General features: G+C 50.4%; 1 protein-coding gene across 8 annotated transcripts in view; it reads right to left on the bottom strand.

Moving 5' to 3' along the window:
- The window catches only part of CADM1 (cell adhesion molecule 1), a 132,871-nt gene that overhangs the window by 33,268 nt on the left and 75,350 nt on the right, over window positions 1-24,253 (bottom strand). For all 8 annotated transcript variants that reach the window (XM_088177918.1, XM_088177916.1, XM_088177920.1 and 5 more), the window contains exons 2-5: window positions 11,959-12,105; window positions 10,896-11,048; window positions 8,384-8,521; window positions 6,536-6,691 (exon numbers count right to left, since the gene is read on the bottom strand). In XM_088177918.1, coding sequence (XP_088034044.1) covers window positions 6,536-6,691; window positions 8,384-8,521; window positions 10,896-11,048; window positions 11,959-12,105 — 594 coding nt within the window. The remainder of the gene's footprint in view (window positions 1-6,535; window positions 6,692-8,383; window positions 8,522-10,895; window positions 11,049-11,958; window positions 12,106-24,253) is intronic.

Below are 24,253 nucleotides of genomic sequence, written 5' to 3'. Positions count from 1 at the left end.
ACCATCCCACTCAGTGCACTCCCCATCCCACTCAGTGCACTCCCCATCCCACTCACTGCACTCACCATCCCGTCCACCATTCCCACCCCAGAGCCACCTGCCCCCCTCTCCAGCAGCATGCATGGTGCTTGTATCTGTGCAAGGAGCACGAAACCTCCCCATTCCAGTTCACTGAAACACCTCCTTCTGCTGCCTGCCTCTCCTGCTGCATCCCCTTTCCATTAGGTGAGTTTAGTATTTCTAATGAGCTGTTTACTAATGACAATTACCTATGGAAATCAGGGGAATACACCCAGCTCACTGTACTGAGAACAAACTGCCAAATCCATGGGTGAGCCCTTCCAGCCCCATGGGGTTCAGTAACCCCGGGGAACTGGACCTGTCCCACTCGGATCCAGGCACTGCCGAGGTGTCACCTGCAGCAGGAGCCTGGGTTTATCAGCACATGTGCCAGCACTGCTGAAACCAAGGGATTCCCAGAGGAGCTGCCACAGCAAAGCTGGGAATTACACAGGGCATTAAAAAATGTACCCTGAAGGATCCAGAGGGATGGCTGGACACTCCAGAGAACCAGCTGGCATTAGGCTCATGGCATGCACAAAAAATTTCACTCACTCAAGAATCTGGAGGAGCAGTGGTGTCTTTTTCCCTTTGTTTAAGGACGTGCCTTTAGACAATCTTAAATTCTCCTTGCAGTGCCCAGGCCATGCCAGTCAGTGTATTTGCTGCAGATGATGGACTCTGAGTGCAGTGAAACACTCCTGGCTTGTGAAATGCCGAGTGCTGTGACATTTAACAGCACATGGACAGGGCAGAGCTGGCTCCAAGGTGTGCCCCAGCCTTTGCCACCACCCTGGTGCCAGGGACACGTCCCAGCAGTGATGCCTGCAGCTCTGTATGACCAGCTCGGATGGTAACACAGGACACCAGGCAGGCAAGAAGTGGCACTTTTCACCACCAAGGGCACGCCAGCACCCCGAAATCCTCAACTTGGAACTTCCTAACATCACACCACCGGATTGTCACATAAAAATAAACACCGGCATCTGCACACCCAGGGCCCTGCCTGCTCCATGGCAGCCAATTAGACCCAACAACCCAGAGCTATTTCCTACCATGCCTCTTTCCAGCAGCTTAAAAAAAAACAGCCTCGTAATTTAATAAGGCACCTTTATTAAGCTAAATTCATTCAAAAGCTCAGAGTGATATACAAGGTTAAATACCAGTCGTCTAAAGGTTACACTGTAGCAGCAGCCAATTTGAAAAACTTATTACAAAGCCATTCTGCATTTGATGAGATTCTCTCACAACAGGCACCACACGTGCCAGTGCACCGGGGTCTGCTGGGGGCTGCAGCACCCCAAAACTCTCATCTCCCCAAAACTCTCATCTCCCAAAAACCATCACCTCCCCAAAAACCATCACCTCCCCAAAACTCTCACCTCCTCAAAACCCTCACCTCCTCAAAACCCTCACCTCCCCAAAACTCTCATCTCCCCAAAACCATCACCTCCCCAAAACCCTCATCTCCCCAAAACCCTCATCTCCCCAAAACCCTCACCTCCTCAAAACCCTCACCTCCCCAAAACCCTCACCTCCTCAAAACCCCTCACCTCCTCAAAACTATCACCTCTCCAAAACCATCATCTCCCCAAAACCCTCACCACCCCAAACCCTCACATCCCCTCAGGATGCCCCAGGCCACCAAAGCCTGCATCCCCCATTGACTTTCACAGCTCTCAAGCTCCGTGCTTGGGAACTTACCAAACCACTCCAGTTATTCTGCATTTGTCCCAGTTCTTCCTTTTTTAGCTGCTCGCCCATTTTTGTGCCATCAGCAAAGATTATTAACAGTGACTTTTTAAGAACTTCAAATGCTTCAACTGAACAGCATCAGGCCAAGCACCCAGGCCCCTGCATTCCCTCTAAAAAAACCAGCACTGCTGATTACTCCCTAATGACTATCCTTTGAGATCTGCCAGTTAGTGATTTCTTAATCCATTTAAACATGCACTTCATCGATAATGCTTAGATGTCATTAATCAGCCGAGATAAAACATTACACCGAGTTCGGGGCCTCACAAAACCCTAAGCCTATTATTTCCACCCGTTTCCTTCCATCAGGCCAGGCAAAGACCTCGAGGGCAGGCGAGCTCCCTGCCCACAGCAGGCAGGTTTGGCCAGCCCAGGGGGCTCCGGGGGGCTCACCAGCCCAGCCCATCCTCCCCAGAGGTGGGAGGGCTCTGCTGGGGCTGGCCACAGCCAAGAGGCTCCTTCCCAAGCCCTGGGAAACCAGCACGTGGTGGTTTTGGCAGCGCCAGACCCCGGCCAAGAGGGAGGCTGGCAGCAAGGAGTGATTGAGCCGAGCAGGCTCTGGGCTCTGCCACAGCTCAGCTCCCTCTGGCTCCAAGGCTCAAATGCGTTTTCTGCTCCCTGCACGCCTGGCTGACTCACCTCTTGGCACACCTGATGCCAGATGGCATCCCTGGGAGCAGGACCTGCCCACTCTAGGTAAATCCAGCCTCAGCATTTCCCACGTAATGCTTCACACGTCTCCCTTCAGGTGGGCATTGCTTCATCCAGCTCCTCATCCCTGCTCCCTTCTGTGCCCAGGAGAGCTGCTCAAAAAACTGACTGTGGCAGTCTCTGATCCCACTCAGGGAAGAGCAGGGAAAATGTGTTTTTCAATATTAGAAGAAGTCAGCAAAGTTACCACTGATCCTCAGGTGTAAACAACAGGCACCTTAATTCCAAAATCCAGGGGGGCTGCTCATCAGGAATGCACTCTGCATCAGAGCCAGCCCAGCCTGGCAATCCCCTGCCTGCTCCTCACCTCTGACAAGGACAAGAGGCTGCACTGCTGATTTTCAGCCAAAATACAGAAATCTATTCAATAAATAGATCCCGTGTCTAAAATAAGGAATGAGCAGGACTGGCAGATCACAGCTTGTCTGGAAGAGCCTGTCAACCCCAAACACAACGCTGCAAAATTCACCCTTAGCAAAAGCAATTTAATCATTTTGCTTGTTGCAGGATAAGGAATGCCAGAGCCCGACAGGCATTTTGGGGATAAACACTTCTCTTTTAATATTTAAGCACACTCTGCTGCTTAATGCCTGCAAATGGCAGAGCCCCGGCCGCCCCACACGCTCTGTGCTCCCAACAACATTCCTCTGAGAAAACCTTATTAATGAGCTCACAAACGAGCACCCAACTGGGAAATGTCACAAACAAGAGTGGCTAATGCCCCAGAAAATCAAATAACTGAACACTCGGCTGATTGTGGTGCTTTTCATATTCACTAAAAGAAAAAAAAAATAGCTTTAAATCAAAGTTTCTGAAGGGGTCAACACCTCGCTGAACAAAACAACTCATTTATTCGCTTTTAGCGATCTCCAGATGATAAATTACATTGATGTTAATAACTTCACTGCAAACTGTGCAATTAATATTTGTACTGGACGGAAATGTAAGGATTACTGGAGATGAGGCAGCAAACTTATGTGGCCGATTTGAAACATAATTGGGAACAAAACGTTCTCCTACTGCAACAGCAGAGGCTGCAACAAGACTCCACTGGGGCAGGCTTTAAAGGTACACGTGTAGGTATTACAAAAATGAATGCACAGGTAATTATAACTTCAGAAAAGGACAAAAAGGCAGCCCAGAGAAAAGGCCAAAATCCGGTATCATGTAATGAGAGCACCACACGGGCTCACCTCCACGTCTCCCAGAATATCTGCTTCCATCCAGTTCCTTAATGGTATTTTAATGCATTTTGTTGCTTCATTTCCTTTCTAAAATTACACCCAAGGCAGTGGTGTCCCCTGGCTCACTGATGGGTCTGAGCCATGGGCAGAGCTGCTGCAGCAGACCTGGGGACATTTCCACGCCAGGGCCAGGGCTGAGCGTGCTCCTCAGGCATGGAAGTGTTGTTGTGGCCACTGTGAGTGCACAGCACACTAAGTCCAGCCCTGCTTTGCTTCTGAGGATGTCAGGGGAGGGTTTCACACATTACACTGCTTGTTTGCAGAGATTCCTGTTCATAACACACCCTACAGCCACGTGAAACATTCACCTCAAACTTCACCAGGGCCACGCTGTGCCAGGGCAGATAAGCAACAAATGGCTTACTCCATGAGTAGGGCAAGTTAACACCCAGCACTGCTGTTTTCTGCTTTTTTTCTGGGAAAACAAACCCCACAACTTACGAGCTGCATCTCAGAAAAAAACATCTCCCTACTCTGAAATTTAGTCAGACAAAAAATACCTCATTATCTGAACAGGCTCCATCCATCATCCTCCTGTCCTTCCCCAACACATTTCATGCTCCAGTTGGATACATTAATGCAGAGAAATACGACATCTGCTGAGAAAAACATTTTCTTGTGCCCTGCTGATGTTCTGAAGGGGTGGATCCGCTGTGCCCGCGAGGGGAGCAGGCAGGATTTGTGGGGAGAGGATGTCAGAGCACAGAGTGGAACACACAGCCCAGCTAACTGCCCTGCTGCAGGGAAAGCAGCTGCATCCACATGGGATGAGCAGGGAATTCCAGGTGTCACTGAGCAGAGGGCTGGAGCCTGCAAGGACACGCCACGGGCAGTGGCAGGCAGGAGCTGCATCCTCTGCTGCACATCCCACGTGCAAAATCAACGGAGAGGTGTCAGTGCAGGAGCCCCAGGGCTCAGCTCCACAGCAGCACTGATGGAGGTGCCTTGTGCAAGGACAAGAGGCTCTCCCTCCTGCCCACACTGTCCCCCTGGCCAACAAACCACCACTGTCAGGCAGGAGAAGCTCAAGGCTAAGAGTTTGCTCTGAAATTGCCTTTTCTTTAAGCTAAAGCCCTGCAGCAGGTATGAAGTGCAGGTGTCTGGCCATGCTGCAGCCCATGGAGTCCTGGAGCCACAAGGTCACAAGGCAGGACAATTCTTGGGCAGGGGCTCCTCTCTGGCCATCTGCTGCTGCCCACTCAAGAACAGACTGGGGCCAAGCCCCCACACTGGAACATCATTACTTTTAACAAGCACAGAGTTTAATTCAGAACATGAAAGCAAATCAGTCTGAGCTCCCTTCTCCTGCCCATCCCCATTCCCTCTCGAGGAGCCTCATTCCCACAAACGGCTCTGGAACAGCCCAAGGAGACACAAAAATCAGCAGTAAGGGCAGAAACGTGCACAGGATGCAGCAGGGCCTCCAGGGCAGGAGCTGAACAAAGAACTGTGCTTTAGGGGTGCTTTGTCCTCACGGCATGGGCAACCCCTAAGGCTGCAAAGCAAGGAGGGATTTACTTGAGGAAGGAGAGAAAAAAATGTTAGGGTTTTTTTTTCCCAAAACAACGGCCCTCTCCCATTCCACCAAATCACCAGGATTCCAGAGAGATTTCTGAAAGGAAGCCTCAAGGTTGTCCAATGCCCTTTCAACCCAGTGAGCTCCAATCCCCTCACACAACAGGGTGGATGGCATTTTTTGCTCTTCCCCCGTTAAGTATTTGATCAAGCCTCACAAAGGTGCTAATGTATTATTAAAGCTAATGGAGCTCTACAAGAAATGTTAATGGACATTAAGTTTGCATAAATGAATTACACATTAGCACAGTCGCAAGAAATCTCGGATCTGTCAATTTAGGCAGTATCTGATCATTCCTGTTTTCCTCATTACAGGAACATTACTTCCCGCTAGTTTCGGAGATACGAGAATTGTAACCAAGATGTTCATAATGAAACTACATAATGAAGCAGATGAAATAAATTAATACAAAACTTCCTCTCCTCCTTTCAGGGTGATGTAGTTGAAGGGACCCTACAAAAACAAAGCCTTTGAATTGAAACCAGGGTCTGGTTTTCCAAGCACACGGCCTCGCTGTAGGGACCATCCTGCTTTGCTTTTGGGAGATGTTTCAGAACACAGGGATGCATGTACACAGCTCCAAAATTTCCACCAGGTGCTTTTGGGACCACAGACATTTCCAGGTAGCTGCTTGCTGCTGTCATGTACAGTGGAGCAGCTCCTAAGGGAAGTGAGATGCATTATTAACAATGAACATGTCAGGAGCAGCACAGGAAACAGGCTGGCTTCCACCAGTGCTGCTACTACAGATTCCACACAACTCCACACTCTGATGTAAAATCCAGGTGATGCTGGATGCTCACAGAGGGCACAACACTGGGTTTCTCCTGCACAATACCCAGTTTTTGCCACGGTGGCCAGCTGCTTTCAAAGGAGAGTAGAGAAGCACTTTTCAGAGGTAAGTAGGTTGCTACAAGAAAAATACTCAGATTTAATCTGTTCTGACAATTAAAAAGCGCAGAAACCTCTGATGCAAATTCTATGTACAGAGAGTTATTTCATCAGAGAACAAAGGTAAGTATTTATGATATCACAGAGGGCTGGGCAAGTCATGTTACCTTACACTGTGATTCCTATGTAACAGGACATAACCCCGTCAACGTTGGAATTTCAACACGTAGGGAATGGCTCCTGAGCTCCCAAGCACACAATTTCGCATATGAAGAGAATGAAAGGCTCTGCTACTCACACATGACTTCCAGGTAGCGCTGTGTCTGCAGGTCTTTGACAGCAGGGTGATCCACCAGGCAGATGACGGGGACGCCGTCGTCCTCTCGCCCCACCTTGAGCAGGAGCTGGCTGGTGACGGTGTACATGTCTGACCACCGCTCCACCTCCGACTTGCCTGGCCAGGGAGCACAGACAGGGCACTGAGCACGGGCTGCAGCACCCCTGCGGCCAGGACACCTCCCTCCTGCTCCCTCTGGACACCCATCCCTCCTCTCCATCCCCGCCACGCTACTGAGATCATTTACAGTCCCCTTAACACCATCCCCAAATCCCCAAACTCCGGAATCAATGAGCTACAAATCCCCTCCCACTCCCGAATCAGCAATTAGCTATAATTAGGTTTAACAGAACAAATTAATTGTAAGTAGTATGGGTAGGTGGGGGCTGTGTTTGAGGGAGGGGAGCCCAGCTCTGGACCCGCTGCCTGAGGGAACCCGTGATGGAAACGAGCAGGAAGACAAGACAAAACGAGACAAGACAAGACAGGAGAAAAAGGATTTTTCCAGGAACTCAGCAAGCACCCGCTGACAGCACAGCTCTGCTCTGATCTGTGCCTTTTTATTTAGGAATTCACAGGCAAAATGCTAAGAGTAACTTCTGTAGCAGAGCTCTGCCAGACACCAAATATTGCTGTATAATATATGAGAGTGAAACAGGTGACACACGCAGACACCCCTTGATATTTGGAGGAAAAGCTTTCCCATGAGCAAAGCCACACTTCCTGTGATTCACAAACTCACAGCCAAGTGTTTAAGTCTCTACTTTGTTAAAAAAAAATATCTGAAGACTGAGCAGGGTGAGGTGGTATTACATGAAGCTCAGCATTCTTCCCAGAGAACCCAAAGCTGGGATTTGATTGCTAACACAAGAAAACTCAATCGAGAAGCTGGACAGGTGAGGCAGAAAGGGACAAACAGCTTGTGCTGCTGCCCACTGCCGTGGGGAGGGGATCCAGAGGGGATCCAGAGGGGATCCAGAGGGGATCATTAACTCCCTGCTCACCACGGCGCTGGGACTCAGCAGGCACCACTTGGCCAGGCAGCAGGTTTGCATCCCACCTGTATCAGCATCCTCCCAGCGTGTGGCCTGCTCAAATGCTCTGAAGTGTTGGGCTTAAAGAGAGGATTTTATCCTGTCCTTGCAGGGGGGTGGGTTTGAAGTAATGAGTCTGGACTTCTGCAGAGAGTCCGTCAGTGTCTCAGACTGGGTAAAGCACAAAGGTGTTGTCAACCAAGCTCACATCTACATGCAGACTTAAACCAACAGCATGTCACATGCAATCAGAGTCAGTGACTTGAATGTGCAAGTACTGGGAGCCACCAGACTTCAGGGAGTCAGAGAAACCCATCTTAGATGAATATTCAGCTGAACACAGGGAAAAAGCTCCACAAACAAGGGAGCCAGACGTGAAGGTGAATTGCAAATCTTTACAGCCCAAAGCACAGACCATCCCTCTCGTACCTGAAGCAGGGCAGAAAGCCACACAAGCCATGCAGAAATGAATTCAGTGCACAGCTCCGGGCTCCTCAAGGTCACCTGCAGTTACAGCAGGACTCCAGAGCCCGGCACTTGAGGCTGGCAGGTAGGCAGAGGACCAAATGGAGTTCAGCCCCCTGCGTTAGGGAATAATCTGTCTGCCCACACAGTCCTTTGTTCCTCAGCTGGCGCTCAAAGAAGCTCGCTCTACTTTTTTTTCTTTTTTTTTTTTTTTTTTTCCCTTAAACTGGCAGCAGAGAACAAACACCCAGCGTTACATAAATCACTCCAGCTCCCTGAACAAAGCAAGGGGCTGAGAGGACACATCTACCCGTGAGCTCCTTGTTGCCTTTGAACCATCTGATGGTGGTGGCTGGTCTGCTGGCCATGGCAGTGCAGTTCAGCTCGATCTCCTCTCCCTCCACAGCCGTCTCCTTCTCGATATCAATTACCAGATTGCGTGGTGGGACTGCAACGGGAAACACGACACAACACATACCAGGTGAAAAAAACATCTTTTGATCGCTAACACAAGACAAAACCTTGAGGAAAACCTGTAAAATCTACTGAAGGAAACAAGGAACCAGCATTTATTTGATGTTTCAATCAATCAAACCCTTTGATAGGTGGTTTTGCAGTAATTGGAGTGAGCACTTTCACTCTCCACCTAATAATCACCGCAGTCTCACAAATTATTGCTTATCAGGGTTGTAACTTTGTGTTCCCTCTCGCAAGCAGGCACGGTTCCAGGGAGAGCCGCAGCCTCCTGTGCTGCTCGGGTGTGTGCTGCTATTTAAAAATCCAGCTTGACTCCGTGCACATTTCCTGACTCCTCTGACAAGGAGAGGAAACACAAAAGCTGACACTTGGCACTGCATTACTTACCAAGCCTCTAACCTCCACGGCAATTTTTCTCTCCTGCTGTTCAGCTCCAAGGCTCAGCCGTGGGCATGGAAGCAGGCCAGCAAACATCAACCTCATTTAAGATGCTCGGAAAGCCACTGAGCACAAGCCTGGAGCCGAACAGCATCCCTTGGGGACAGCCCTGCCTGCCATCACACCCCAAAAACCACCCCACAGCACCCCAAAAACCACCCAAAGAGAGCAGGGAGCTGGCTCTGCACCCAGCCACAAGGGCCACGTCCTTTGGGGTGCAGATGTGCTGCTCTGCCCAGGCACACATCTTCCCCAGATCAAGAGTCTCCCAAAACACAAAGCTGGAAGATTGTACCCAATGAAAAAAATCATCCAGTGATAGTGAAAAGCAACCTGTAACTTCAGGGATAACAACCACTGCAGCACAGCCCAGAGATGGGACAAATGAGATTAAAAATTAAGACAAGGAAACAGGGGAATCTCTTTCCCATGAAAGCACCAGCAGCAAGGCAAAACCCAGGAAAAAGTGAACAGTGAGAGTCCTTATGGCAGAGTCACGGCTTCAGAAAATCCCAGAACTTCCAAAGGAAACTCAACTTTGCTCTGATCAATGTGATTAAGCAACTGCATAGTTCAGATGTGACTCACAGGTCTTCAAGCTAATGAAGAACAAATATGTATAAATACCATCCAGATGATCAAATGGACTAATTAGTCACTTGTGGCTTCTCTCTAAAAAGAACAGAATGAGCTACATATTTGAGACTTTCACATGTTCCAATTAAGCATGAATAAATCTCCATATTGTGTCAGAGAGGACACGAAAGTGCTGCAGCAAGCGTGCAGCTCCCTGGGAACACTGGCTGCAAAGGGGGCACCGGGCACCCCCTCTGCCCTCCCGAGCTGTCACAGAGCAGCCAGCAAAACCAGTCCTTGGTGCAAGCCCAGAGCCATCAAAGGCTGGGGGATGGCCACGGGATTCCTGGTGGGGAACAAGTTCCTGGGAGGAGCAGCCAAGACCAGCACACAGTGCCACTCCCCCGGCCTGGCTCGTTCGTTCCCTTAATTAGGGAGCCACTAATGGAAAAGACAGGCAAGAGGAGCCATCCCTGGCTCACAGTGCCCAACCTCTCCGTGTGAGCGCTGCACCCCTCCTTCATCTTGCACTAATAAACCTCCCTCAGCCTTGCCTGCTTCCTGAGCTGAGGTGTGACCCGAGTACACGACGAAGGTGACAGGAAACCACCTCCTGTATGGATGTGGGGGAAAGGCAGCACACACACACACTGGCCACGCCACAAAGGCTTCTCAAAAAACAACTGAAGTACAAGGCAAGAAAACGCTCTTCCCTCACTTCTGTACCACGGCTCGTGCTTAAAAAAAAACCAACAAAAACCTGCATTATGTCTCCCACTTGAGAAGCATGCAGTGCTGGCTTACAGGTGAATGAAATGAGGATTCTCATTTCAAACATCTTCTCAGCGCTGCCAGCAGTGAAATTAAATCCAACAAACTGTTTGTGCTGGTGCACGATTAGAGGCAGGAGCTGGGAGAGCTTCCCGTGCCTGTGAGCGCTGGGAAGTGCATGGAAACTTTGAAGGTGTTGGTAACTGTAATAGCTGGAGTAAAACTGCTTATAAACATCACTTAACAACGTATAAAAACCTAAGACCCAAATCTCATTAAGCAAAAGAAGGAAGATTTAAACTAATCAGCAAGTGAGATCGCACATTAAGTCACCCTCCCTGATTCAGGTTCTCCCATTAATGGAGCCTTAAAAGCTGCTGCTAATCGGCAGGAGCTGCTCTGATGGAGGAGCTGCTGTCACTGCCACTGTCCCTCCCGTGCCTGGCCATCAGCACTCAGGGCTCAAATCCCTGCTTCAAATCCTCTCCAGGTGGCTGGAGCTCTCCCAGCTCGCCCAGACCCCCATCCCCCTGGCCCAGTGTGCCCAGCAGGCTCCTCACCCAGCACAGTGATGGTGGTGTAGATCTCCTGGGGTGGGTCAGTGTAGAGCTGGCAGAAGTACCTCCCCTCGTCAGAGATGGACACGTTGGTCAGGGACACTCGGAGCTCGCTGTTGGAGAAGTTCACCAGCTGGAACCTGCTGTCCTTCAGAGCTGTGGGGCAAGCACAGCCTGGGTGACTGCACGGAGACAGGACACGTCCCCTTCCCACCCCTCCACGTCCCAAAGGTCCCCACAGACAGCAGCACACCGAGGTGAGCACCCCTGGGCTCCTGACTGGCTTCCATCCTGCTTCCCACCTTGAAGCTGGCCCTATAAAATCTTCTGGTTCTCAGGTAATTTCAAATAATCAACGTGAGCCAATCACCGGGCACAGCATCAAATCTTTGGATGTGGTTTTATTACCAGGCTGAGGGATGTAAAATGCTTATGGTGTCTACACAGCCCCAGCACCAACTGCAGGCACTCAGGGACAGCCTACATGAGGAAGGAATTGGGAAAAGCAGAATGTAAAGTCTGTTTCCTGTCCTGTGGCTTCCCGGGCACAGAGCACAGCCCTGTCCCCACAGTGACACTGACACAGACCATTCAGTGTCTCACTGCAGCCACCTTGGCACTGTCACCACACGACACACTTATCCACTGGACATGCAAGTGATGAGAGATCTCAGTTATTTCAGTTTGGGTATAAAGCAGCACAGATTGTCCTGAAATTTTCAGTCTTTGGTCTGAAGAGATTACTCCTGAGAGCGCTGCGCTGTCTCGGTGTCGCCCTGCTCAATTTGTTTGTGTCAGCTAAATATTTGGCACTCAATTGCAATTCACCCTGAATTACAACAATCAATTCCCATTGCAAAGTAAGATGCTCTGACTTTTAGAGGGGACTGTGAAGTTTTCCATTAGGGAGAAGATGATGGTTGTCTATCTCACCTACCTGCACAGAACCAGCTGAACTGTAAGTGCCCAGCATTGCACAAACAGGAGAGATCTCAGCCAGTGCCGTGTCCTGAGCACAGGTGAGGCTCAGAAGGAGTCACGACCAAAGGAGGAAGGACAAACTTACGCCTGAAGTCTCTGAAGTAGATGGTCTGCCTGTTGGGGTTCAGGAGCTGGATCACCGAGTCATCGCTGTTCTTGACGCGGCAGCTGATGGTGGCCACGTCCCCCTCCACCACTGTCACATCCTCTGTCACCAGGTTCTGCCCATCACCTGCAGCACACAGCAAAGGCAGGACTCAAGGTCAGACATGGCACCAGTGGGTTTCCTTTGGGAATGAAAAGCTCCACTGCCACCAGAGGACGAACATGGGCCAGCGAGCCACTGACTCTGGGTCCCCATGCAGCTGGGAGAGAGGAGCAGTGAGAAAGGAGCTCTGTGATGGGAACAGAGGAACACGAACTCCTGCCCCACACAGAAACACCAAAAATCCCCTTCCTCTCCCAACAGACACATCTTGTTAAATTACCCTGAAAGAACAACTCGCTGTAAGAAGCACTTATCCTTTGACTGGAGCAGGCAGACTTCAGGGAATCAGTCGTTACTCACTCTGTGTAATCAGTAGGTGCTATTAATGTCCAGAGGCAGGGAAAAAAAAAAGGATCCCATGCAATTATGCCGTGGGAGCCTTGTAATCATTTACAGGTCAGCACCCTGAAAAGTCTCCTCCTAATGAATCGAAGCATCACCCGCACACTGAGACATTTGCCAGAGGAACAGGATGGCAGAGGGAACTGTGCCCTGCATTTCAATTCCCCCATAACCACTGGGAATCAAAGTGGGAGAAATATTGAGACTTTGACTGGCAGTGTTCCCAATGAAGCCAGGACACCTGGCCACAGGCTGGGTGCTCAGAGAATCCTCTGCTGCTCCACAGCTGCCTCAGCCACGAGAAACCCGAAAATGCTGGATTAGGATAAAGTCTGCACACAGGAAATCTGGGGATCATATTTAAACCCCAGTTTTTCTCTCATGCTGCATTTTCTTCATTTTTCTTTCTTTCCAACTTGCCTTTATTATTTGACATCTCCTGGAAACAAATGTTTGACAAAAAGGTGCATTGTTTGGAAAGAGAAAGATTGATAAACCATCAAACTCCTCTCCACGCCTGATGGGCAGCGAGCTGAAGTCTGGGCACATTTTTCTGCCCTCTCAGTAAATATTTTAGATAGATTCTCCAGACTGATGACCTTTGAGGAGCAACAAGAGGATTTACTACCAAGCAGTAACCCCCACATTGGAGCACAGACCCCCAGCCCTGCTCAAGAGGGGCAGAGAGCCTGTCCCAGACACCTGCCTGGTCCTGCCCAAAGCCCCCTGATCAGAGGATGAGCATCCAGCCACCCCAGCACACTGTCAGCACCCTTCACAGGGCTTGGGGACACACGTTAATGGCTGGACTCGATACTCTCAGAGGGCTTTTTCAACCTCAATGATTCTGTTCTCAAATCCCCAAGCACTGTGCAGGCCCCAAAGGCTGTCACAGCACAGCCCTGCCCTGCCTGTGCCAAATGCTGCCCTGCACAGCCACAGCCAGGCCCTGGCATCAGTGAAATCAAACATCCCCAAAGTGGTTCAAGCAAAAATATTAAACGTTACTAACTGCTTCTGGGGAATAATTTTATCAAACCCATTCAAAACAAGGTTCTTGCACAAGGATCAGCTTGATATGTTCTCATAAATGCAATATTCCCTACAAATCATTAACAAAGCTATTAAGATTCGATTTCCATCTAAGCAATTATTGCCAGCATATTTTTTTACATTTACTTTAAAAGACTCAATCCTATTTTCAATTCATTAAACTGTTCCTTGCGTTTACTGAATTTTACATCAGCTTAGAAGACTATTTGAATTAATAAGAATTACAGTAGAAGTAATTTAGAAATAAATTATTTGAAGTTCAAGCCACTGAAGCTTTTCACACCGGGATGCTGCTGCCTGAGACCTGCCGAGGGATGGCTGCAGAGCCCAGCAGCTCGGAGTGGGCTGGCACCACATCCCTCTGAACAGGGCTTTTGTGGGGTTAACGAGGGCAGGGAGCACGTAAGGACAGGCTGAGCCCCTCCTGGGCTTTGCCTCTTTGTTCCCCATCAAAGGGAATCTGATCAGCCCCGTCTGCTCTGCTGACCTCAATGTGCTTGGCCCCAGCCAAGGCGTGCCCCCCTCCAGACTCTGGGCATCTATTCCCATCTGCTCCCAGGAAAGCTATTTCCATGAGCAGCAGCGATTACAAGCTCTAAATGAAATAAAAAATACAGCACAAGGCAAGAACTCTTCAGACCCGTCCTCGTTGTTAACACGTCGGGAAGTTTCTCAGTAAATATTTACTGTCAGGGTGTATGTATTTTGAGGAGCAATAAAGTACACACACAGCATGACAATATTTTGGAACAGAGAAGGACAGGCTGGGGAGGGGAGATGGAATTTATGGACTCAACAGGGAATCTCAGGAGCTAGGAAAAGCAAAGGAAAATTACTGTTGATAACCAATATTAAATCCCTAGCAATGCTTTGGAAGGGCACAGCACAAGCAGATCCAGTGGAAAGCCCCCAGCAGAATGAGATGGGACAGATTTTCATCTGTTACACGTGAAGGGACTGTGACAGCACAGTGTCCATGTGTCCCACCAAAGCTTCCTGCTGGGACAATGAGGGACAAACCCTCACCCCAGTGCGGGATGGACAGACACCAGGACAGACAGACTGGGCTTGGAGCCTTGAAAATCTTGGCTTGGAGTACAGGGATTGCTCCAGAGGGAGTGGAACAGGAACACAAAGAAGTCACAGTCTGGGGGGGTCTCTGGGGTGAGCTCCTGTCTAACACATGCACCAGTGTTAACCAGCAAGGGAAACACCAAATTAAGTGTCTGCAGTGCCAGGACGAGGGAAAATACAATGTGTGCTTCCTTCATTACCCAAAGCAATTCTCCAGCCTCATTTACTGAATGTCCCTTGGCAAGGTGAGAAATGACACCTTGTTTTATACCTGCTGGAAGGGGGGTGAGGGGGGACACAATGCTTGAGGGACGCTTTGGCTGCAACCTGTACAATTAATTTCTGCACTTGTCTTCTTGCCTTAGACCACTGCAGTCTCTCCTCTCAGGGCTGCAGACAGACACAGACGAGTAAATTGTGTTTCAAACAAGTTCCCCCCAGCTGGACACAGCCCAGGGACCTTGGCTCATACGCAGTGGTCACATTTAAAATCAATTCTTTCTCCGCTTGTAGGACACTGGGATAGAGGGAAGCGACAGGGAGAGAAGAGGAAAGATTAAAAATACGTGCTGGGGAGCATGGTTTTTCAATTTCCATGGAATTTCTAACCACAGGTGCCCCAGCGTGTGCTGGCTCAGCCTGCAGGATCCCGACACAAATGCTTTCCAAGGAAGAGAGTTTTTCATTACACCTGAACTATGTAAGCCTGTAAAGCTAAACAGAATTCCTTGTAATAGATTGAGTCAGAAGAAACAGCTCACACAGATACACAAACTGTCCACGTGCTCAAGGGAAAAAGCAACACAACGCTCCATCCCCAGAATTAACACAATTTGAATGTCAACATTCATCTATCAGTTTCAAGCACCTAAAAGGAACGTGGTGGTTAGAGCAGAGACAAGTGGGTTTATAAACACTGAGCATCCACCTCCCCAGCAGCTTTGCCTCCTCTGTGCTCCTGCTCCTCCCTGAGCTGAGCAGCTCCTCTGCTCTCTCATCCATCACTGAGAGCTTCATCTCCTCCCTTTAACACAAATATCACCACTGGCTTTCCAGGAAGAGCAGGAGCCAGAGACTCCCGGGCATGGATCAGACACAGGAGAAAGGAGGGACCCAAAAGCCTTTTCACTGCCCTGCAGATGTGCTAGAGGAGAGAGAGGAGAGGAGAGAGAGGAGAGGAGAGGAGAGGAGAGAGAGGAGAGGAGAGAGAGGAGAGGAGAGGAGAGGAGAGGAGAGGAGAGGAGAGGAGAGGAGAGGAGAGGAGAGGAGAGGAGAGGAGAGGAGAGGAGAGGAGAGGAGAGGAGAGGAGAGGAGAGGAGAGGAGAGGAGAGGAGAGGAGAGGAGAGGAGAGGAGAGGAGAGGAGAGGAGAGGAGAGGAGAGGAGAGGAGAGGAGAGGAGAGGAGAGGAGAGGAGAGGAGAGGAGAGGAGAGAGGAGAGGAGAGCTGCCAGGGCAGGGCTCTGTGCATCCAGGCTCCCAGCCCTGAGACTCTGCTTTACACAAGGCTGCAGTTGTCACACTTGAACTCGGGAAAAGAACAGACAATCCACACTGATTGTGCTGGCAAGGAAAGGCAATTGCTGCTGATGGAGCTGATGTGGGGGCATCTTTTCCTGGGCAGCAGCTGGAGCCCAGGCTGCCCACGGAGCACAGGGACAGGCGTGGGCAGAGCTGCAGCAGGAGGCTCCAGGGAATGCCACCCTCCTGCAGCCCCAGCAGAGCCAGCCTGGAGCCCTCCACGGTGCTCAAAGCACCCAGGACAGGGTCACTGCCACAGCCTGCGTGCAGGGAGGGCACGAGCAGAGGCAGCTGCTGCTCCTTGAACTCCTGCACAAGGAAAACCCTCCAAGGCCACAGACCCTGGAGCAATTCTTCTGTCACTGTGACCCTCACCCCAGAGGAAAATCTTGTTTTCCACCAGGATTCGCAACTAACCTTTTGCAACAGCAACTTTCTCTTCTAATAAGATGTAATTACCAGCTTTGTGACCCTGAGTCAAGCCTCTTTGAGATTTTCCTGCATTCAAGTAGCTCTTATTCCCTCTTCAGCATCTTCTCCACGGCCAGAAACAGACTCAGCAACTCCAATTCCCTGGCAAAGAGCTCTTCAAAAAAAAGTGATGGTGGCAAACAAATAGAATTCTAGAAAGATCTCCCTTTTGAATTAGTTCTGTGCAGGTCTATCAGCTGCAATTCAGGACTGGGGAAATTCAGCCCATGACAATTCCTCCCTGAGCACCAAGAGGAACAAGGACTTTCCAGCAAGGTGCTGAAAAGGTTTCCAGCTGAGCTGAACTGGACCAGGCTCGCTCAGTGATGATGGGGATGGGGTATGGCAGCTCCACGGCTCCCTCCGAGGCAGAGAGCTCAGCAAACTGACACAGAAACGCTCACCTGGTACCTGGATTTTCACTTTCAGATTTAATGCCTGTTATCCTTTCTTTTATGCTGCAGCCAGAGAACTGCTCTGAGGAAGGGCACTGCCAACAGACAACTCTGCCGTGCCAGGTTTGGGATCCCCAGCGATGCTCAGAGCCCCAGTTCCCACTTAGGAGGGGGAAAAGGAGGAGTGGGAGAAATCTGCACTCACAGAAGCGCTCCCGAAGTGTTGATTTCCCTGAGTGTCCCTGGCGCTGAGAGCAGGGACAGAGCAGCTCCTGCTGCCAGGATTCATCCCCTGGCACAGGCAGGGCTCAGCCCAGCACTCCCAGGGACCTTTCCCCTCCTTCTCAGCACAGATTTTCCTGAGCAGCACTTTCGGCACCTCCCGCTCCTCTCCCCGCTCACACTTCCCCTGAGCTGCTCTCCACGCTCAGAATGTGCAAGATGGTGCTAAAAATTCCTTATTGTGAGGAGCGAGTTTACGCTGTGAAACAGCCACTTCACAGAAATATACGGCAAATTCAAGCGAGTTGTGCACAGATATTAAATTTGTGGGGAAAAAAAACCGCCATTGCCACCTTTATGGCTTTTCTGGCTTAAAGAGTAAGAATAAAAGATGACAATAGCTCCGAAATTACACTGGAGGCTGCGCTGACTTTAAACATAGTGAATATCTATGTGATGCAATGGCATCAGGGGATTCTTTCCACTGGCTGAAACCAAAATGGTGCAGGAACAAAAAATCCCGTGTTATGCCCAAATTAAAGTATTTCTTTGGATCTGAGGAACATTTTTTTTTTTTCCTGCCATGAAGACCTGTGCAGCCGTGGCCAAAGCGAGTTTCAGAGTGAAGCAGCTCCTCCACCCTCCCCTGACACTCCTGGTGCCGCCAATCGCCCCGTCGGCACAGATTTATGATCTGTCACCTGTGCTGGGATTAGATGTCACCCTTGTCTTTCTATTACCCAGATATTGATAGATCAAACTCCCTGGCCATACGTCGCCTGTCCCCTCAAAGGTTACTGCTGAGGATCAATATCCATCTGCCCTGTCACTGACCAGAGGGGACCGGGCAAAGCAGACCTGGGAACGGCAGCACAGCCCTGCACATCTCAGGGCTGTGTCCCCCATTTCTACCGTGCCTCTGTGAACAGCAGCAGCTGATGTGCATTGGCTGGACAGCAAAAGGTCACTTGCTAAAGGCTGTCCTTGTCCCATAGGGGCGGGGGTTTATCCAGGCGTGCCCCAGGGTGTGAGCAGCATCTTCCAGGGGGGCTCCTGGGGGACCCCGAGGGACAGAAGACAGGAACACCAAAAGGGCAGCAAGGGCAGAGCTGTGAGTGGCCCCTCTGCAGAAATAATCAGGAGCCCTCCCCTCGTGTTCCCCCCATACTCAGCTGTCACCCCGCCGAGGACACCACCCCAAAATCCGCCCGTGCCGTGCCCCAGCTCTGCTCGGAAGCAGCATCAGCAAGGGAGAGGGTTTGACAACACGAGACGGTCCCAGCAGGCTGCTGCCTCCGTTCAGTGTTTAAATAACACTCAGTTAGCACCAACACACGTCTATTATTAATGGAGCCCTAATACAGAATTCCTTATCTGCATTTATCTTCCAGCTCCATCGCTACCAAGGACACCCAGAGCCCAGATCCAAGAAGGAGATCTCGATTAAACCCCCGTTTCAAACACAGCTGGAATTTCCTTTCCCTGCCTTGACTTACTCCATGAGGAGGAGGTGGCTGCAGCTAAGAGGAGGAAGCACAGATCAAATATTCAGTTTTCACAATCAAAGAGTGTTTTGTGCATTTCCCTGACCACAACAACACCTGCCTGACACTCCTTTCTGTCTGAGCCACGGGGGCAAAGCTGCAGCAGCCCCTGCCAAAGCCTGAGCACAGGAGGAGAGAATTTACATGTTTGCAGGTTTGTCACCACCATTGTCACCTCTGGTTTTGCCACCTGCCTCGCACGGAGCTGGCACTGCTCACACCCCGAGCTGGCACACGGCTCTGTGCAGGGAGCTCCCCATCTGCTCCCTGTCCACCTCAGCACATCCCTGCTCCTGGGGTGGCACTGGGGACAGGGACACAACCGGGGAATGTCCCACTGGGGACAGGGACACAACCGGGGAATGTCCCACGGCACTGTCCAGCAGCAGGGAGCCCCTCCATGGACCCCACCATCCCAGCCCCGCAGCTCCAGACACTCCCTGGCCCCTCCAAGCCCCCTGGGATGATGCCACTGCTGTCAAGGTGTGCACGCTCCATCTCTGGCTCCTGGCACCTGCCCCAGGTGTGCCCCAGAACATCGATTCCCATTAGTCAGAGCGACAGGGCTCCCAGGAACAAGGAATCCTGTTTCAACTCAGATGATGGGTTTCATTTTACTCTAATGAGCAGATATGTCTTATATCCATACCTGTAACCCATTTCTTGCAGACTTTTTCACATCCTTTTTATTTTTTACTGTCAGTAGCATCTGTCACAACGTGCAGCTTAATAATCTCTTTTAAACCCAAGAAATCTGTATTTCCATAAAGCACCCACAATGAATTCTGATCAACATCAGCCTGGTCTCTTCCCTATAAAAAGGACCTCCTTTCAACTGCCTGCATATTTAAGTCTGAAATTTTTAGCTCGCCACTGAAATAACCAAGAAATGAAAGACAAAATTAATAATGAATGTGCAAACCTGTAGAAAATGTCCTCAAAGCAAGGGACCAACAAAGAATACACAGCAATACTGTGGGACTTTTTGGGGTATCCTGGCCTGTTCCCACCGTCTGGCTCAGCATGCAGCCAGCCTTCAATCCCAGCACTGTCCTGCCCATGTCACACACAGCAGTGACTCGGGGAGCCTTTGATAAAACATCTGCCCAGCTGTTATCCCAAACCTGGGGTGGAAAAGCACAAGACAGAACATTTCCCAGCTGGAATGACCAAGAGCTTGCACATGGCAGTGCCCTGACTGCTTCCAGCCCATCAAACACTGAACACTCCAGGTCAGGCTGAGCTCCTTTCACCCCCTAAAGTTCATTCCCAGTTTGCCATCAGGGGAGGAAAGCTGATCCCACCTTCCCTGAATTCCCAGCCTTTGGAGTGGCTTTGCTCACAGGTTCCATCTCCCCAGGCAGGAGCACAGATCAGAATGCCACAGCCCTGGATTTTGGAGCCCTGTTGTGCCCACAGTCATTCCCTGCCCACCCATCACCTGGAGGGCCTCCATGCCATGGAAGGGCACTGTCTTTACAGGTCTTTTCCTTCACTTTCTTTTTTTTTTCAAGTATGTCCCCTCCTTTCAATTTTTTTAGAGATGGCAGACAAGATCTTTTCTCAAAGGACAGACCCCCCCAGCAACAGACACTCCCCAAAACAGGTGAAAGAATCTCAGCAGCCACATTACGATCAAAGGGAGGATTCCTTCCAATTTCTACTTCCCAGGAAGGATAAAAAGGTATAAGAAAAGCCTTTAGTCTAGATCCCAGATCAGACATAATGATGAATGCTCACCTAAAGGGCAACATATTTGTAAGTTTTAAGTCTCTTGCAACACCAACTGTCCTGATTCATCCCCACGATAAAGGCAGCCCTGAGAGCTATTTTACCATATTTATTATTTTACAGAGGAGGAAGGAAAAACGTGGAATCAGCCCTCAATCTGCCACCAGTCGGATTTATAAATGTTAGTGTGGGACCAGTGCTAATATCTTTAAACATTAATCTCCTCACTGCAGATCCTGCACGTCCCCCTTCAGCCTCTGCCTGCTGCCTCGTCCAGGCTTGGGGAAATAAAACACATTTTGGTAGTTTTTTTCCCTTCATCTGTGGGATTTGTTTTGACTAAACCCATGAAAAGAAGAGAAAGGGCAGATGCTCCTGAACACATTCTTGCCTGCTGTCAGTGCTTTGCCAGCTGAGTGGAAGGCACAAAGCTCTGCTCCAGTGTTTATTTTTAAAGATGCAGCTTGCCTGATCCACACTCATTCCTCACGCCTTGTTTTCAATAGAGGCTCTGTTCTCTTTGCTGGCTGCCAGGACAAAGGCAGAGCTGGGAGGAAGGGAAGAGAAACCGTGTTGTGCACACGAAAATAAACCCTTGGGTTTATAAACTGCATCAGGCCAATCCCTCTCACTGCCTCTGCAGGTGCAGCGACACGACTGCAAAGCATATGGCCAAAAAAAAAAATACAGCAATGATGAGAGGGAAAACAAGTCTGGATGGGGTCCCCATCATCCCACCCTGCTCAGACCTGCACCCAAAGGCCCCAGATGCCCACCCCACCCCACAGCAGGCACACCGAGCACAGCACTCTCCTCTCCCAGCAAGCTCTTTGTAAATTTTATCACTTATTTCTTAAAGTTGCAATTGCCTTTTAAAATTAGATTGTATTTAGTTCTTAATTAAATCGTCATCGTTCTGCAAAACCCCACAGGCTCTGAGGTTTAGATTGTCATTTTAAACAAAAGTAAAATGGTAAATGCCTTTTCCATCCAACACCATTAGGTATAATTAAGCAATGGGTAAAGCATACATCGTGCTATAAATGTCATTTAGTTTTACAGTGAAACTCATCAACATTTATCAAAACACTGCCTCGAGAAAGAACGAGACAGCTCCAGAGAGTGACTTCCACTCGCTGCTGCCTTTGAAGCGTCTGCTCCGAGGGAGAGCTGCAGCAAGAAAAGCCTTCCCGTTTTATATTTTTATCTTTTGGGCTGAAATGTTCAATTTCTGCCACGCTCCCATATGTGGCAGGACGGGTGGTGAAGGAGGGGCGTCCTGGAGAGCCCCAGGGGTGGATGAGCAGCCTCAGGTAGAACAGAGCCCCAGGTAACACGGAAGGGGATTTATGGGGGCAGGACAGTGCCACTGCTCTCCCTGGGGACAGTGTCCCTGTCACAGCCCCGTGGGCACTGGGCTGCCCAGATCACCCCCACCTGTCCCAGAGCCCTGAGCCCTGCAGGATGGAGGGCTGCGATAAATGGCATTTCACTGCTGCTTTCAGGTGAGCTGCCACCAAAGGGACGTGGAATGCAAAGAAAGACAAACACCAGCCACGCACACCACCAGGCACTGCTTCTATTTTAAAACCCCGGCGTTTCTTGTGCTCTCCTGAGAAGCATTGAAACAGCCAAAGCGAGCCCGTTCAGCAGCAATTTTCAATGTTCTGCTCCTCCTTGATATCCCCACGGCAAACATCAGCTCCATCCCCAGGGGCTGGGCACCCGGCTCCTGTGCCGAGCCTGACGCTGCAGCTTCAGGCACCCGGCAGAAAAACAGATTTGAAATTGATGCTTCATCATTACCCGTCATTAAAAAATTATGCTGTTGTACAATCTCACAAGCAGCAAGGAGCGAGTGCTGAATGCCTCTGCAAGTGTTATTAATTCTCCCTCCCCGCCGTGGTGCATGGGGGTGTTTTTGGGCGGTGAGGTTCTCTCCTCCTCCCTCTCTTCCTCCTCCTCCTCCTCCTCCTCCTCTCCCTGGAGCCCTCGGCATCTCGGCTGTGCTGCAGCTCTCTGCTCCATCTCCACAGTGTTGGCAAGGCAACAGGAGCAGGGCTTGGAAGGGCTGGATCCCCCAGCACTGCCCCAAACACAGCCTGGATCCACTCCCAGAACCATCCCAGGGCTGGATCCCCCAGCACTGCCCCAAACACAGCCTGGATCCACTCCCAGAACCATCCCAGGGCTGGATCCCCCAGCACTGCCCCAAACACAGCCTGGATCCACTCCCAGAACCATCCCAGGGCTGGATCCCCCAGCACTGCCCCAAACACAGCCTGGATCCACTCCCGGAACCATCCCAGGGCTGGATCCCCCAGCACTGCCCCAAACACAGCCTGGATCCACCCCTGGAGCTCCCAGAACCATCCCGGGCTGTGCCTGGCAGGGGCTGTGCCTGGCAGGGGCTGTGCCATGCTGCTGGCTCCCAGATGGCACCCAGGTGTTGGAACCCTGGAAAATGAGAATTCTAGACTTTGTGTGCTGACAGGCACTGACCCCCAAGGAAATACTGCATTTGAGCTGAGGCCGTGGGGAAGGGCTCCAAAAGGGAGTGATGGATCACGGGTGTGTGGTTTGAATGGAGGTGGGTGCTATCACATGGTGGAAAACTTGGGATTTGAGGTTTTGGAATACGGCAATGTGTAGAGAGCAAGGTGGAGGTTTTGTCTTTCTTCTCCACCTTCCTCTTCACCCAGGGACCACTGGGAGCAGTGGGGACCTGAGTGCAGCTCCCTGTGCAAACTGCACACCTGTTACCTGCAGGGCTTGGCCACACCTCGGGCAATTCCCAGCGCAGCCCCGTGGCTGCCAGCCTCACTGCCAGCCTGCAGTGTCCCATGTCAACGGGACAGCAACTGGGAACGGCAATGCCTACAGAGCAAAGGTGACAGCAGAGAGAGCCTCGCTGTGCTTGCCATCTTATGGAAAACCCCCCAAAATCAGTCAAAATACACAAGAAACTCATTCTTCCCCCAGTTTTTTTTTTGCCCTTCTTGTTCCCAAGTGTTTTCCACCTCTTCTGCTCTCTCACACCCGTGGGAAGCCCTTGCTGGCAGCCTGCACCAGGATGTCCTTAAGATCAGGGCAGGCAGGGGGGACACACTTTGTGCTGCTCCTCTGCCACATTTCCAGGCTCAGATACAAATGAATTTTGGTCAGCATGCACCCAACTCTCCCTCCTTTCTGACAGGCAGTGTCAGCAGCACCAGCAGGGAAACAAACTCCTGATGTCCAGCCCACTGCAGCGCCCTGAAGGAGAAGGGAATATGGATTTGCAGGTGGAGTGAGCAGTGCAGCCAGGGATTTGGGAAATGGACACTACATCCAGCACCAATCCTCCAGGTCACCTTGTTTGAAAACCGCAAATACAGAGAGGCCACTCCACCAAAAATCCGTCTTCTTAACTGCTTGAAACTAAATTTAAAATGCATGTATGCAGTGTTCCTCTCTGCTCGCTATTCTGAGCTTCTCCTTTGGCCTTATGATAAAAGAATGCAGGAAATTATAGCCAACCTTCCCCCAGCCCGGAAAAGGGAATTAATTACTGCAAGCACAAAGTCAGCGCTCTTCCAATAAAGCAATGCAATCCATCCAGGCTCTGAAAAGCAAGGAAAACATCCCGGGGGCTCGATACCTTGCTAGCCATTCACAGCATGGATATTGCACAACAGCTGTGCCCGGGACTAGCACAAAGCCAACATTATCTCTGCCATTATTAGAATTAAATAAAGCTCTTCTTCCCAGTGTGCCCAGGATT

The sequence above is a fragment of the Sturnus vulgaris genome, chromosome 23 (genome assembly GCF_052056855.1).
Source record: "Sturnus vulgaris isolate bStuVul1 chromosome 23, bStuVul1.hap1, whole genome shotgun sequence".
Taxonomy (NCBI): Eukaryota; Metazoa; Chordata; class Aves; order Passeriformes; family Sturnidae; genus Sturnus; species Sturnus vulgaris.
The sequence above is the reverse complement of the archived record's forward strand: the minus strand, read 5'-3'. Positions and strand labels throughout refer to the sequence as shown.